This window comes from Osmerus eperlanus, chromosome 18, assembly GCF_963692335.1.
Source record: "Osmerus eperlanus chromosome 18, fOsmEpe2.1, whole genome shotgun sequence".
NCBI lineage: Eukaryota > Metazoa > Chordata > Actinopteri > Osmeriformes > Osmeridae > Osmerus > Osmerus eperlanus.
In genome coordinates, this window is record NC_085035.1 from 3557440 (window position 1) to 3574180 (window position 16741).

The 16741-nt window shown below is 45.3% G+C and overlaps 1 protein-coding gene across 1 annotated transcript; it reads right to left on the minus strand.

Moving 5' to 3' along the window:
* Positions 1-1102: 1102 nt before the first annotated feature.
* On the minus strand, positions 1103-10988 carry LOC134038623 (disabled homolog 2-like). Its single transcript, XM_062484110.1, is given in 21 exon segments — positions 1103-1538; positions 1647-1733; positions 1845-1991; positions 1994-2025; positions 2177-2338; positions 2341-2460; positions 2463-2532; positions 2535-2624; positions 2626-2724; positions 2726-2820; positions 2910-3036; positions 3657-4271; positions 4874-4936; positions 5424-5474; positions 5557-5583; positions 5859-5942; positions 6243-6374; positions 6504-6602; positions 6830-6969; positions 7216-7503; positions 10705-10988. Coding segments are annotated over 19 exon segments (2373 nt in total). The 5' UTR covers positions 7364-7503; positions 10705-10988; the 3' UTR covers positions 1103-1538; positions 1647-1661.
* Between the last annotated feature and the right edge of the window lie 5753 nt (positions 10989-16741).

Sequence of the window (16741 nt, forward strand, 5' to 3'; positions counted from 1 at the left end):
GCAAAGTCAGTACTACTGTGGACACTGCTAGCCTAGCTAGCTAATAGTAACTCGCTAGCACACGCTTTAACCCAAATAATGCATTTCGACACTAAATAGATTGATAGGACAAAATATTACATACCTTTTCTTTAAATCATCTGTCAAAAATTAAGCTAATCCATAGTCGACTTTTATTTATTTTGCCTGGCACTCCATGCTCACACTACCCCACCATGATAGTTTTGGTGACGTCAGAGCCACATGAGAGAGAAGAAATATGGGCAGATTTATTTTGCTTACGTTGTCCCCAGGCCTTCTAGGTTTGCAAAAATGCACATACTAATAAACAAAACTATTCTGTTCATAGTAGATTTGTTGCAGATCAAATCGTTTTTATAACAAATAAGTCTATCAGGTAAACTAAAATGTTTGATAATGACAGGCCGGTGTCAGGAGTAAAGGTTTCAGGTCTTTAAAGATATTTAAACTGGCAATAGGTTTCAGTAAATAAAACATGCATCTATTTCATAATAATGATATTGGCAAAAGTGTGATTCAAGCATGGTAATTTGGCATTCAGTCTGTGCTGATTTTCATCAGGGCTAAGTAGGCTACACACACTTTATAAACTGATGGTTTGGTATAGCAGCTGTGTTGGTGAACACCCATCTGCCGCCAAGAGTCCTAGATTTAGATTTAGTCATTTAGCAGACGCTCTTATCCAGAGCGACTTACAGTAAGTACAGGGACATTCCCCCCGAGGCAAGTAGGGTGAAGTGCCTTGCCCAAGGACACAACGTCATTTGGCACAGCCAGGAATCGAACTGGCAACCTTCAGATTACTAGCCCGCTTCCCTAACCGCTCAGCCACCTGACTCCCTATGACTCCCTCTCATAGCATAATCGGTGCGTCATTATTTCTGATTATTAAAACAATCTCTCACAAGTGTCCCTTTAACGAGTTAACTTTTGTAGGCCTACATCCATGAAAGAGACAGTGAACAAATTCACGGGTGATCACATTCATGAAGCGTCTTTGTGGCTGAAATGGCTCAATCGAAACCCAAAAGTATTTTCCTGAGAAGTGCAATATTCAGAGAAATCCAGGACAACATTGGAATAATTTCATTATTTTCCGTTTAATACAAGTGTCAATATCTCCAACATTTCATCAATTCCAATTTGATCCCTTTTAAATGTCTTAAGCTAAATCAGGAGGACTTACATTTCTTAGAAAAGGTTTACATTTTTTGTTTTTTTTACATTCCTTTTACCCCTCCCTCTTTACATTTAATTCGGATTTACAAAAAAAGTCTGAAAAAGTATTGATTGGGTAGACAAAAAAATTATCTCAAGAATGAGTGAGGACAGGAAACAATAGATAAAGTATGTTCTCCTAAGTAGGTTAACATTAGAAGGCAGTTAAGAAGTTGACCAGATGAGGGTTGAAAGTTTAGGTAATCTGGATTGTCTTGTGCTGGTTGTAGGAGCCCTTTCAGGTGATCGTGACCATTCGATGTTGTAGATCTCGGCTTCTTCTCGGGTGCACACCAAATCTGTGAGAGAGATTCATTTTTAAGTATCGGTTATCCCTTACACCAACATTGAACAATGAGTCTCATCATAACTGTGAATCAGAAGGCATTTGGAAGTGAACGACTCACGTGGTATGGCTACATTTAGGCAAAAGGGTTTCCAAAGGGGTCTGCAAAGGGATCTGAAGCGCCAGACATTTGGCCCACAGGAGCCGCCTGTTCGTTTGAGGAACAGAAAGGGGGGGGGGGGGGGGTTAAGAAAATATTTACGTAAAAAAAAGGTTCCGAACGTGGAGCACTACGATATGTGGTTTGGTTTGTACATACCATAGTCATGGGGGGTGCTCCAAAGAGGTTGGGAGGCCCAAATGCATCATCAAAGTTATTGTTCCCCTGAGGCTGGGCTGGGGAGAAGGCCGAATCCAGGAGGCCCAGGTTGCTGGTTGGAACAGGGGCAGCAGAGGGAAGCCATGGGAGCCAGCCTGCCGTGGGGCAGGCTTTGGAGCCTCTTAAGTGGGAGAACAAAATGGAGGACGGAATGATTCCAGTACAGGATCCCGATAATATCTACCACAAGTCAAAAAAAAAAAAAAACTTTTCAACCCCCACTGATATTTAATCAAATACTTCTATTTATAGGAGCGTCGTTGGGACTTTACCGTTACTGGCAGGTGACAGTTGGTTGATGTCAAAGTCGTCGTAATCCGCGACGTCCTGAGGCAGCCCCACCTTGCTGGAAAAGTACTGGGCGAATGCTCCGTCCCCATTGGTGCTCGGCGTAGGTCCCGGGGGCTCCCCCTTCCGGGCGGGGATGGCAGGGGCTTGGCCAGCTGGAAGTCCTTGAACATGTCCTTCCCGCTTTTCTTTTCCCTCTCTCCCAGGGGGTCCAGGGCTGTGAAGGCACTGTTCTCCACCTTGGGGGGCGCTTCCTTGACAGGGGGCCGGGGGGGGGCCTTGGGGGCCCCTGCTGCCCGCCCATCATGGGGAAAGGGCCGGGCTGGAAGGGGTTTGACCATAGGGGGCTGGCCCCCAACCAGGCGCACCCATGTGGACTGGAGGTGGAGGCTGGGCCCCAGACTTGGGCTGGGTGACAGGTGGAGCTCCAAAACGGGCTTGCCCAGGCTGGCCCCCAGGCTTGAGGTGGTATAGGCAGGGCCCCAAAGGCTGATTGGCTGGGGAAGCAGGCCTGGGGACCTGGGAGTGTTACTTGAGGCATTCCCCCCTGGCATGGAGAACATAGATGGTACAGGGGCAGGAGCCCCCCAAGGTGATGGAGCTGTAGGTTGTCCCAGGTTCAGATTGCCTACAAGACAGTGTATACAAGTTAGAATGTTATCCAATGGGTTGGACGCGGCAGGGCTCATTATATGTAGCAATGGGTTTTAGTCTTGCCTAGTGCTGCTATGGAGTTGTTGGTGTTGACCGGGGGGCTGTTGAAGAGATCCGACGGGTCACACGGTGTTTCAGGCTGACTGGGAGAGGCAAAAAGGTCCGTCCCAAACAGGTCGTTGGCAGGAGACTGTTCATGGAGAGTCAGATTTAAGCATGAATCATATTATACCTCTGCTCTAATATTACTATTAGAGCTCCCTTCCTATTATTCAAAAGGAAGGGAGAGAATAGTGATAAAACATTTTAATAGATCCTAGAAATCTTAGTAGAAATAACTTAAATTACTGTAATATATATACAAATCTTGTATGCCTGACAAAGACTCAATGGGATTACTTACCTTATTTACTGAAGCATGAATGTTAGACAACAACAAAAAAGCATCATTGTGATGGCAAACAGAACAAAGTTAGACGGGGGTGATACACCGACTGGTGACAAGCAGGGTTAGACAGGCGGAAGTGCACAAGTGTAGTTATGCTGTATAGAAATCCAGACGAGTTAGTGAAAATAACCACCACACACACAGTCACTCAGTCATCCTGCAAGCGGCAATCTTCCTCACATACGAGCCTACGACCGGTCAGTGGCAACCCAGTAAAAAACAAAACAAACAGTGGACGCTACACTACAAAAATTCCCAGTGCGAGGAAAGGGAGACAACCAATCAAGGCTGGGGAAGCTGTGCAAACAAGAATCCACTCATTCCCAGGCATGCAACATCACAAGGCTCGTCCGGCGCTTCACCTTGGCGCTTCTTCGACCTCGTCCGGTCTTATTGCTCTGTGGAGGCGGGCTGATTACAACTGAATCCTTCCCGCGAGACCCGGGGGGCGGCGGGCTCGCATCGTTAGGCGGGTCTGTGCTTTTCACAGCCCCCCCGAGGAAAGGGTTTTGGGTTGAGAGGACCAGTCCAAAATTGCCGTTTTCCTCCACAGCAATCTTCTCCTCCTGTGGCCTCATGCCCCCTAGTGGCCACTGGCCGTTACTGAGCGCTAGGATCATGGTCTTGTTGGACAGGCAATTCAACTGCTGACCGAGCTGGTCAGACTCTCCGTTCAGACCGCCCTTCGCCAGCTGCTTATTAACGAGGTGAGACAGGGTTTCTTGGCTGTGATTGGAGGGTTTGGGTGAGATCAGAGAATCGAGTGGTGCTGATTGGGTGGGGGGGTTGGAAAGGGGATCATCTCTGAAAGGGTCAGTGTCTGGGGTTGGAAAGAAGCCAAACGTGGAGGAGAAGGGGTTCTCTGTCTGGGGGGCGGCCCAAGGGTTAGGACCACTGACAAAGGGATTCCCCTTGATACAGTTCTGATTGCTGTCAAATTCAGCAGACAAATCCAGCAACAGAATGTCATTAGTCTCCTGGTTAACAAGAGAGGAGGAGGTGGAGGAGAAGAAGAGAGATACAATAATCAGTGCTGTTCGAAATGGAACACAATGAATCAATTGACATGGGAGAAAAGTCATGATTTATGAGGAAACAGGATGGATCATTGAACACAAGACATTGAACCAGGACTCCAAAACTCAAATTTAGAGCATTCGAATCCAAAAAGGTGATTGTAATGATGCCATCATTGTACAATTTAGTCGAGTTGAGTTTGAGATTCCTATTAAATGACGTGTGCTACGATTGACAAATGTAATGAGTCGGTGAAGTGATGCAGGAAAGGAAGTCATAACAGGGGTTTAAAGAGACTTTATACCCTAATGCAAGACTTCCTTGACAACAGGCCGCACCCTGCTAGCTTTTCTTGGAACAATGGCGCACCTGACACCGAAGCATGTCGAGACCCACACCTGATAGTTCTCACCACCACAGATGGAAAAATCTGAAATCCCTGTTAGAACCGACACCCTGTTATACCGGATCTCCACCGTGGGTGTCACAAAGCTCCTCTGTGTGACTGTCCTGCCTCTGTGACACAGAGGAACCCGACAGAGACGCTAAGCTGGACACTTACTGTGGGGGAGTGGAGGTCCGGAGGGGTGGACATGTCCCCAAACAAGTCCAGCTGCTCCACCGGCTGAACGAGAGAGGGGTAGTACATTTAGTCATTTAGCAGACGCTCTTATCCAGAGCGACTTACAGTAAGTACAGGGACATTCTCCCCGAGGCAAGTAGGGTAAAGTGCCTTGCCCAAGGACACAACGTCATTTGGCGTGGCCGGGAATCGAACCAACAACCTTCTGATTAACAGCCCGACTTCCTAGCCTAGTCCTAGTAGTCAAAAACGAAGAAGAGACTGAAATGACTGTCCATCCATTATATCAATCCGATGATCTTTTAAGTCGTCTTTCAATTGTGTGACAGTACGAGCGTACCCACATCCTAGACAGGTTTGAGAGCACCAATTACGCATCGACTGGGATTGGAAGGCCCATGCTTGTGGACACGTTTCTTTCGAGATGAGATGGTCAACCAAGTTCATGTTCAACTTCTAGGTTTAATATTTGAGTCGTGCTGGACTTTTCATATCCATATTATATACTTTAGTGATCAGGAACACTTACTTTGGCTGCGTTCGTCTGGCCGTCAGTACCGAGCAAGGAACCACTGCCGTTCTGAAAACATTATCGCCAAGGGGTCAGATATAGTTTAACCATGAGCAAAACCGTTATTGTAAAGGTGTATCGAGATACTTACCTCAACTACTGCATTATTGCCTTCACCCTGTCGAAACAGAAATTTGGACCGGTGAACAGCATTTCATATGCTATCCTGAACAATTCATTATGTATCGTAGCAGTCGCCTTGAAGGCACATATTCTGGTGCGCTACCACTGAGGAGCACCAGGGGGCAGCGTCAAGCCCATTTCATAATATAAAGACGTAGTGTCTTCGACGCTCCAGCTCACAAGTTACAATGGGTATTATTGTCCTGAGCGCTACAAGGAGCAATAGAGGCTTACGAACAAAACAGCTATCCTCCCCACTTCCCAAGTCACCTTCTGTGTGGCGTCGGCCTCTTTCTTCCTGGTGTTGAAGATGACCTGGAAGAGGTCCTTCAGGTCAATGACCAGGGGCTCGGCCTAGGACAGGGAACAGAAGCGGGCGGCGGTTAGTCCTGGAAGGGTCCCCTGGTCCCACTGCGTGTCGCCGTACGGCTTACATTGACATTTAGTCATTTAGCAGACGCTCTTATCCAGAGCGACTTACAGTAAGTACAGGGACATTCTCCCCCCGAGGCAAGTAGGGTGAAGTGCCTTGCCCAAGGACACAACGTCATTTGGCACAGCCGGGAATCGAACCAGCAACCATTGGATTACTAGCCCAATTCCCTAACCGCTCAGCCACCTGACTCCCTTTGCGCCTGTGCGCGTGGCTGTCACCTGTTGGCCGGTCTTGATGGCAAAGAACTGGTGCTGTCCTTCGGCACCGCAAACGTATCCAAACGCCCTGTTGTCGGTGACGTCTCTGGCAATGAAGGAGATCTTATTCACCACGTGCTCGTGTTCGATCACCTGGCGGAGAAAGGACACGCGTTTCGATGGCAACAAAAAAAAACTCAAGCCTCAGGACTGCATCTTTGACCCGTGTCGCTAAAGGCTGTATAATTCTCCGACCCATTTGGCCAGGAAAAAAAAGCTTACTCCTGTTTTCTCATCGATGATCTTTATGCCCGACATGGAAATGTTGACCCAGATCCTCTGCTTGTGCTTGCCCTGGGAACGAGCAGCTATTGCCATGCCCTGGAGAGAGTTACACACACACACACACACACACACACATCAGCTACACCACACACCGGGCGCAATCACAGACATGCTAACTGGGGAAAGGTTTGTGGTCAACTGCAACACAACCAGCTACACCAAGAGGAATGACCAGAGCGATGTGTATGAGCGTGTGCAGTGAACCCCACGTGTGTGAAAGCGGTTAGGGCGGTCACTCACGGGCCAACCTCAACGACAGGTACCTTCAGTTTCATCATGGAGTCCTGGCTCATCTTGTCCCCTCTGGCTTCCGGGACGTCATCGATGCCGATCAGCTTGGCCTTGTACCTCACACCGTCACCCTGAAACCTGGCCAGCAGGTATTCGTCGGTTTTCTCCGGTGCTGGACAGGAGACACGAGAAGAGGGAAGAGACGGTGGGTCGGAATGATTTTATTCACGTTGGGTTTGAAGAGGGACGCGTCGGTGTAACCGCGCGGCTGAGCCGAGTCACTCCGTCTGCGGTCGAGGGTTTGTCATTCGTCGAGCGACTTGAAACGTATGTCTTGGTACGTGCGAAAGACTCCAAAACAAGCCAAAGTCGTCGCGCGGCGGCGTGTGTGCGGAGAGAGACGCCTGCGTCGTCTTACCTTTCTTCTTCTCCTTCTTGAAGGGGGTTTTGGTGGCCGCCGTGGCAGGCGAGGTGGGGGTGCCGGTCGGGGGCGGGGTGCCGGCGGGCGGAGGGGGGGCTGCGGCCTCCGCCGGGACGGACACGCCGTTTTCCACTTCCGCAGACATGGTGGTGGGGGGGAGGGGCAGTCTCACGTGACAGGCAGCGGGGGGGAAGGTAAACAGCAGCTCCACGTTCAAGGGGAGAGGGAGGGGGGGGGGTCAACTCAGCGGAGAGGATTAGCACTCACACATGCTCGGTTCTGTGCCTGAAACGGTGACGGGAGAGGAGGAAGAGATGACAGGTACAGAGTTTAGGGTGTGCAGGGAGAAACGGGGTTCGAATCGAGCCGAATGAATGTTCTACCTCCGCCACAGAAACGTTGCGAAAAGGGTTCGCACCGCCTCCGAGGCCCTCGTCTACCCGGCTCAAAACTGCCCTACAAACGGCTGCTTGGAGAGATTTTTGTGAACGTTGCAAAAAACATAGGATTAGGACCCCAGTCGGTACCGGCACACACGGCTGAAAGGCCTCGCCGTGCGGATTCAATGTTCTTAGACTAACGGCACACACTGCGACACACAGTCCTCTTGCAGTCTTTTAGTCCATATGGGATGCTAAAACCATTTGAAATTATTCAACTTGAATATTACTTTAGAGAACACCTGAGGGGGGGGAGGGGGGGAGAGCTGTTCAACCAACTGTTTTACAAACCCTATACGGGAACTGCCTGTTCTCACCAGGCTGTCTCCTTAGTCATGTGACCCTCCCAGTCACATATGCCATCTCTACAGGAGGGCAGGGGGGGATAACCTCAGACCGCCCAGCTGCCCAGTGTCCTTCCAGTAAATGACAGATTGTTGTTATTGAACACTGATCCGTCTCTCAAAGTTCATGCTAAGGAGACCACACAGCACTATGATAGGACTAGCTATGTGAATGAATGTCTCCTGAGTGGTCCCCTGTGACAATCCTATCAGCTGTGCCACAGGAACACAGGGATTTCACACTGACAGGATCTATACAGTCTACAACAAAACCTTTTCCACAAACTGAAAAAAAGAAAAGACTGCAGTCTAGAGTCATGTCTACATTGAACAGGCAATGGGGCCACAACCCAAAGCAACTCGGTAAACACCATGGAACCAACAACATCTGACCTCACATATGACCAAAAAAACAGTCAAGCCTGCCATTCTGTCAACCCAACGACGAAAACAAACAAGCCATTCACTCTCCAAAACGACAGAAACAGTACCTTCAGGGACTCTCTAGATGCTTCGCCAGTCTCCGTGGAAAGTGGCAAGAATCCACGACACAGCAGAACCAAGGCTGGGAGCGGCCAAAGGTTAAGCTATTAAACAAAGTTAATCTTACCCTAGCCAGTTGTCCCTAAGCACCTGGGAGATCCCGTGATGAGCATCCAGTCCAACATATAGGACAAAACACGGCAACATCACGCAAGCGAACCCAACAGGACCACAGCTGTTGACTCCAAAAACTCGAGATAAACGAAACAGCACATACGATGAATATCAAACACCTGGTGACTGGCACAATTGTCCGGGACAGCACTCTGGTAAAATAAACACACAGTTCAACTCTGTGCCTTCTGATGACTGTTTATCACATTCAAATTGAGCTATAACAGGAGACACTGGGGGTGGGGGCACTCAAAGCAGGCAGTACACGATCATGTCAGCTGTGGAGAATATGCTGGTTCTCTCAGGTCCGGTAATATACTGTCCACCATCAAATATCTCATCCAGAGTTATCTAATCACACATCGTTTTGTTCTGCCTGTACAGACACTCAGTCTCTGAACCGCGCCATTGGAACATCCATTAAGACAAACAGTGGCAGAACACAAGATAACAGATGACTGAGTTAGAGGCCAGACAGTTTATCAGGGTTGTGCCAGCACGAAGATCTCTATGGATTACTGATTGTGCAACTGCACCTTTTTTTTTGTCTAAACAGTCTAAACCTGTTAACCAACATGGTTGGTTAACAGGTTTGCATGACTGGCAAAATGTTGTCACATAAAACCACATTGGTTCATAACAAAACACACTGCAGCTGTGTTGCTAGAAATAACGTATCTGTATATTATCCGTATATTAAGATATAAGCATCGGCAGTTGGATGGTAAAATGGTCAAAGGCAAGTGCTCAAGGTCTGGTCAGGTGTCCGACACTCCCTAGAGCATTTATTTCTACAGTTCTCCTCTTGCTTATTCTCAGTCTGTCTTGTACGGTGGACAACACATCGGAAACCATTAAAGCTCATAGTATCCGAATCATAGCCAGATAAAACAAAGCAATGGCTTGTAAACAGCATCTAGATTGATTGAATCACATCCTGCGTTTGTGTGTGTTGTGCAGTAGGTGAGAAAGGGCATAGCTATTAGAAATAGTGAAGAGAGAGGGAAAAAAGCAGGTGGGTCATATGCAGAAACACATGATCCTTGTTGTTCAGTAACTAGCAATGAAACCAAAAAAGTGCCCCAAGAACTTCCCCATTGAGAAGTTGTGTCAGCAACTGTAGTAAACAGTCAGTCCATCGGCCATTCCTGTTAATAAGGATTACATGTTAACCAACCTCTCAACAGAAGAGAATGCTCTCTATACCGCAGCGGAATGGAAATGTAGAGGTATATGAAAAATAAAAGATTTCAAATGACCACTAGGTGAGCTACAGACTGTGGGTAAACTATCCATTTTCGACGGTCATATTTCACCGGCAATTTGACACATCCCGTGTCGTAAGTGACACTATGCAGCCCACAGCAAACAATGTGAAAAGTATCGTGATTTATGCTGTATCAGCAGAATAACTGCGAACACAGAATGTTACAATACTGGGCGGTGCATGGTCGGGAAAAGTTAACTTCAGAACATCTGGAGGAAATCAACGGATGACTCAAGTCAGTGTTTGTGACATGGTGAAATATTTTTTACAGAAACTGTGGATTCGAAAGTAGTTTTTTTTTAAATATATAACCGAGCTTAATTCCCTCTGGGCGCGCAAGTCTTGAACTATTGATCAACATAAGCATTTTCGTCAATACATTTTTTACAGAGTATATGCTACACCAATACCATTTAACTTAAGGGGCGAAACAAAGCCTATACAATAAAGGCTATCTAAATATGTAGATCATCATGGCCTACTTAATTAGGTCCAAGTTTAACTTTCACAAAAAGGCTTCTCGGTGAGAACACTTGAGAAACATAGCGGCCTCCCACAATTACCTAAGTGACGTGCACACAGCTGGAATTGGTGGAAAAATCAGTGGCTTGAATTGGTTTGGGTGAAGAACTTAGAAGAAGTAAAACGCCTAATTTATTGAGCAAACAATAAACACATTCGATGACAAAGTGACTAATTCGATTACAAAGTGCCTAAACTATACCGATTATTTTGGTCAATGGTTTGGATGTAAAGGAATTTGCAATCGGCTACTTACCGTTATAAAGCGCTCTTGACTGCATTCCTCATATTCAAACGTTATCTTGAAGCAGCTCAATGTCTTTCGGTTTTGCACTAATTCTGGCACTAGTTCTGGCACAATAACAGTTAAACTTTAAATCTTGCATTTAAATTCGTTATGGAATCATGTGGAATGTTTTCGCTACGATTTGCCCCGGAGCGTGCCGCGATTTCGTGGACAGGAGACTCCCCCACCGCACAGAGGTCCAAATGCTGCCTCCCAAATTTAACCCCTCACTCCCCTGTGCTGCAGGAGGTGTAGCAGGAAGGCCCTGTCTGTGGGAGGCCCTGAGACACCAACAACCAATGTTTCCTATTATGTGGAAAAATGACTTGTTGATTCTTCTACATGACAGTTTAGTCAAGTTTGTTGTTGTTCTGAAACTTCGACAAACCATAACTTTACACTGGAAGCGCTAATATATTTGGACCAAGATCAAACTTTTGTTAGTCATGAAACTAACAAACTAACTTACATTTGAATAATAATACAATCGTATAATTGTTAGACAAAAAGGATTATCATACATTTTTTCCCCACCTATTTAACAACATGCACACAATTTATGGAACCAAAATGAAGTTCAACTGCCACACGAAGACTGCTGAGGCCAGCATTTCTCATAAGAAAAACGAGGTTCAGTTCATGGCCCCTGTTCAAACCCATGTCCTGCTATTGTCCTTTAAGGGCACCACGACAGCAGGAAAAGAAGTTGTCGACGTGGTGTTTTTCTGTTACGGAATGTGTGTGTGTGTGTTGTGTGTGTGTTGTGTGTGTGTGTGTGAGGTGCAGGAGGCAGGGTGTACAGTGTATTTTTAAGGACCGAATGTGCCTACATGAGACATACAGTAACTGGCATGTTGCTTCAATATAGCCGGACTGGTCTGGATCTGAGCTGAGCCGTAGGATAGCATCGGACAGAGGATAGTTTGTCCTTCCAGGCTCCGCATCCTGTGTTCTGCTGACAGAGAGTGCTATTTCGGAGAAAATCTGGAGATGAGCCCTGAAATCGGACCACAGACAAGCCGAGGAAGGGCCTCTTTTCCCTTTTTCTCTGTCTTCTGACTCGTGGAATGCAGGCCTCACCTCTCTGTGTTGGTGAACAGCTCCATGCCTTTGTTTGATGGAACTAACGTACATACATAACAGGGTCGTTTGTTTGTTAACCAGACGCAAGGACAAAAATCACATAGAGATAGATACTCCCAATTTCTAAAGAACATTCCTCTTATGTTTTTTTTTTTATGTGAATACTAAATGTAACGATTGGTCGTCTACCATCTATAGCGGAAGATCACAAACGACTGACATAAGACATGACTACACTGTCAGTGGAGGTAGCAACTATTTCACTATCACAGTCCACAACGACATGATAGCGAGAACGAACGTGCTTCACAGATTCTAAGCACTTATACTTGACACCCATGGAAACTAAAAGCACTGCCTAGGATAGTTACGGGTGTCTTAATATGACCGGAAACCCCAAATCCCAAAGGGACCCATTATGGGGTGTGAGTCCTGGCACAGGATGTACACTAGAGACAACTTCTCCTTATTTCCTAGCAGAGAGAGTCGTCCTCTTACCCTGGGCTGTTCCAGAGAGTAGAAGCAATAGATAGGCTTAAAAAGAGAATCTTTTTCGGGGGAGTCCTGAGTTTGTCTCCTACCGTTGCCTTCCGAAGATATCTTTCTGTTCTTGGGCCATATAAGGCAATGCTCAAAGACACTGAAGATATTTGAAAAGAACGTCACAACAACGTGAGAAATATCTATATATTTTCTTTTCCTTATCAGGAAGAACATTCTATTATTGGGATCTCGATGCCTGACAGGGAAATACATGCAAATGGTAGGTCATGAGAGGATTACAATGGTAACAGATTCAAACAGATCCACTGCACAATAATTCCTACAGTGAGTGTGTCCTATTTCCCTGCTCCGACGTTCCCAAATAACAGGAAGTCTTTCTAGTCAGGAGAGGAAAAGAAACTTTGACCAAGCACCTTGCCTCCCCTCGTTTCCTGAGTGGGCTGGGAGGAAACAGCAAATGCTTGTAAAAGCTGTGACTTCAGCACATACTTGTGTGTCCCAGGCGAGACCAGATGGCCCTACCTCAGTCCTGCTGGAAGCCCCTTATCACAAGCTGAGGAGGGGGTCAAGCAAGGGCACACCCCAGATTGACAAGAGGGGTGTTACGAAGGAAAAGGAGATGTACTTTTGCTAAGTCAGACCAAAAAAAAAAAAAAAAAGGATCATGGTTTCTTTTGAGAATTAGGAATGTGTATGAGACTTGCTCCTCTTTCTCTTGAGACTGGTAAGAACAGTAAAACCTCAAACTGAACACAGAAAGGCTATCTGTGTGAAGCTTCACTTCAATTTCATGCGATATGGACTCGATTTACACATTCACGAAACAGTGTTGGATCATTTGCATTGATTTCCGAATAGTGTTAAATAAAACAGTCAAATTCAAACATGTAAAACATTTTCTATTTCCACTGCAGAGCCGTGCAATCTGAACAAATCTCAAATTGGTTTGGTGCTGCCATCTTGTGGACATATGTGTTACACTGACAATCTCTGTTACAATATATGATCAAGTCTTGATTTTATAAAGTGTTTCTAAGTTGATAAAAAAAAACTCATGTTACTTATGCAGTGATTATCTGTTCCAGATCCCCTATGTGTGCCTTGGATTCAGTTACATATTTCGGATTCATATTGTCTCCACTGTGTTTTAAATCATTAGAAGTGTGTGTGGGAGTCAGAGGCAGTGCTAAAACTTTTGGGCCCCATGAAGAGATTGTAATCTGGTTATTTGTGGTACGCTTTTATTTTCAGAGTACATGCACACATTAAACTGCATAAATAAATCTAAACTGCAAAGATTAAAGTTTTTCAAAAACTTTGGACCGATAATTCATCATCTTTCATTTAATTTTGATTTCCTTTGACTTTAGATTAGTCTTTTTTTATGTTTTAAATTATCCTGGCTCTCCCACAACAGAGAAAACTCAAGTTATTGTGTGTGTTTTGGTCAGAAGAAGAGCTTCATGTGTGTGCAGGGCAAAGTACAGCTGAGCAAACAGAGCATTAGGTCCTATGACCTCCAGCTGGCAGATGAATCATATGTGGATGTGCAGGGTCTTTTTCTATACAACAAGAAGACTGCACTTCCTCTTGGGACTCAAAGGAGACTGATTTTGGCAAGAAGCAGCCAGTAGATGGATATTACAAACTGATCGACAAGATGATCAAGATACTATCATGGGACAATATAAAAAAAGGGTCAAATTTAAGAGGCCACTGCATATTTCTGTGATCTGTTCCTCACTCAAAAACATTTTTTTATGAAATAAAAAGGTGCAGTGGTCTCTCAATCACCTCCAGAGCTGTATGCTTCCAATTTTTTTTTTGTCTCAAACCATCTATGAAACTCCAGTGGTCACAGCTGTTTCAAATAATGGCAACCATTACAGTGTTCTAAGTATGGTCTGTTATAAACCAGGTTGAATCTGCTAGGACCTGCAGAAATCACAGAGACTGCATTGTCTCAGTTTTAGATGTCGGATTCAAAGGTTAATCTTTACCTTGACCATGACGATCATTATGTGCAGCAACGGTACTTGTAATCATTACAAGTAAAGGAGGTAAAGAAGGGAATGCCCAAATCCCAGCGTTAGCATCTGTGATCCAGCAGGGGAACTGGGTCTGTTGGTCAAACTGGTCCAGCTGTTGTGGAGGCAGGGCACAGTAGGACACCGCTGAATCAACTCTGGCGCCACCTGCTGACGTTAAATATGTCTGATATACCTGAGGACACACGTACGACTACCTACATATCTTTAAATTATAAAAGTTTCCCCGTGTGAAGACAATGGGATAGTTTAAAAAAGGTTGTTTTACAATGGGTAAATGTTTAATGAGATGGGATATTGTACGTTGAGGAAAGTTGTCCCCGTGGTTTACAGTGAGAAGTTCGCGATGACGATTTTTGTTGACCACTGAAAGGGACCTGCACTGCAGGAGTCTTCACTTTGCATTGTAGGCTATAGTGAAACCAGATTAAACAATTTTCTGAAAATATTGAAATGGCTTCATGTAAACAGACCCATTAATAGTGTTTGGTATGTGTTTGTTTCTCATAATATGTCGTAAATTTAGTAGAAGGCACAGCACCAAACAATTTTATGGCAGAATATCAAGCCTGTTTTTAAAAACATAAAGCAGTCAAGGACATCTGTCCTCGATTACGTCTCTATTTGACTAACTCACATTCTTGGTGATGGTTATGCGCCCCGAGCAGGCAACGACATGGATCATTATTTAATTTTTAACAGTTTGAACCGCAGTCGTTTAATTTGAGAAGCCCAGATGGAAGGACAATTTACCCAATGATCAAAAATCCATATTTTTTCTCTTTCCCTGTAGTACTTTTCAACACCTCGCAAAAGTAAGCATGGTCTACTCATGGAGAGACTCGTGTTCGTGATATGATTAGTGGGTGTAATTGAGTAGGAAAAAATTGTTACATGAAACTGTTCACAATAAGGTCTATGGATTAGCTGGAGTAACCGCTGTTTTGCCCCTAGATAAACCCCAAAACAGCCCTGCCTTGAAATGCACCCCCTGTAATTTATGTTCTGTATATCCCAGCATCAAATAGTTCTTACTGTATATTAAGGGGACTAGTATGAGTAACCAAAGCAGGTTTCAGGCATGTGGGCACTTTCCTAGTCAAAGTTAGCAGGGGGTGGATTTCGTGGCAAGGCCCAACACAGCCCTGCCCGAGTCTCTCCCACTCTTCAGTCCACCTAAAGCAGTGTTGGGTATGCATTGACAGGCAACAAACTCATCTTTGAAACACGGACACATTCCTGCAGGCTACGCAGGGGAAATAAGAACCAGATGAGCTGAAGCTTGTCATGAGGACTGGATAGAGGAAGAACTGACAAAATAAGCAGAAACAGAAAGATGGTGGACAACGAAAGTGGGAGAAAGAGATTGTGGCATAATCAGTATATGGCTCATGTTTTTGCTCTACACTATTTGGGCCTTTTGGTGCGATGTTCATCATTTGACACCATACTTGAGATCGAACTTGAAGACTTTACTTGAGATTGTACCTGAGGTGCACCAGATCCACATTTTCAGACTCTTTCCGTTTGTGTACTGTGAGCAAAGCGATTACCACAGAGCTGATGCTCAGAGATTTGCTCTGACAAAAGGGGGGAAGATCTGAGACTGAACTGTGGTGTTTGCCTAGCTCAGCTGGCTTTGATTTGCGTGTTTGCTCTCAGATTTAAATTGAGTCAGTTACCGTCAACACTGCAGGCATGACTAGAGATCCTTGTACCTGTGCCAAGCTTGTTAAACAAACAGTGAGTTTGTGTGTACGTGTGTGTGCGCGTCTGTCGGTCTCTGTGTCTTGTGGGATAAATCAAGGATTTTAGCTGATTATCCTTTAATGTATTCTTATTACTCATTCATATTCTTACTGTAATCAATATTGTGAATCAGTGACAGTCCTGTATCAAACAATGCCAGTAGTCAGGCTCCTTGGCTTGAGATTAGTCCTGGGCGCAAGGGAACCAAATGACCTCCTAGGAGGCTAGCTTGTAGGAGTCCTGATAGCCTTCTTAAAATACAGTGACTGTTGGGTCTATGATGTAGTGTCCACCTGAATGAATAACAAAAATCTGTTATCTGCTTTTTTTAAAATTTGCTTTATAAACTGCATCATCACACCCTCATGCTTCAGAGAGAATTTGACCACTGTGTGTCTTAACAGGTCTTTTTTTGTGTTGAGGTGTGACCCAATGTCTAATAATTCTGACTATTAAACTGATAGTCACCGTGTTATAGTGGACCACAGTGTGCATCTATGATACACAATGTAGTTAACAGATTCAAGGAGCCTGAGAGCGAATGAGTGCACACCTTGATTACAAGGGTAATGTGGGTGCTGGTATACAATATTAAATAAATAAAACATGAATGCATATGTTCA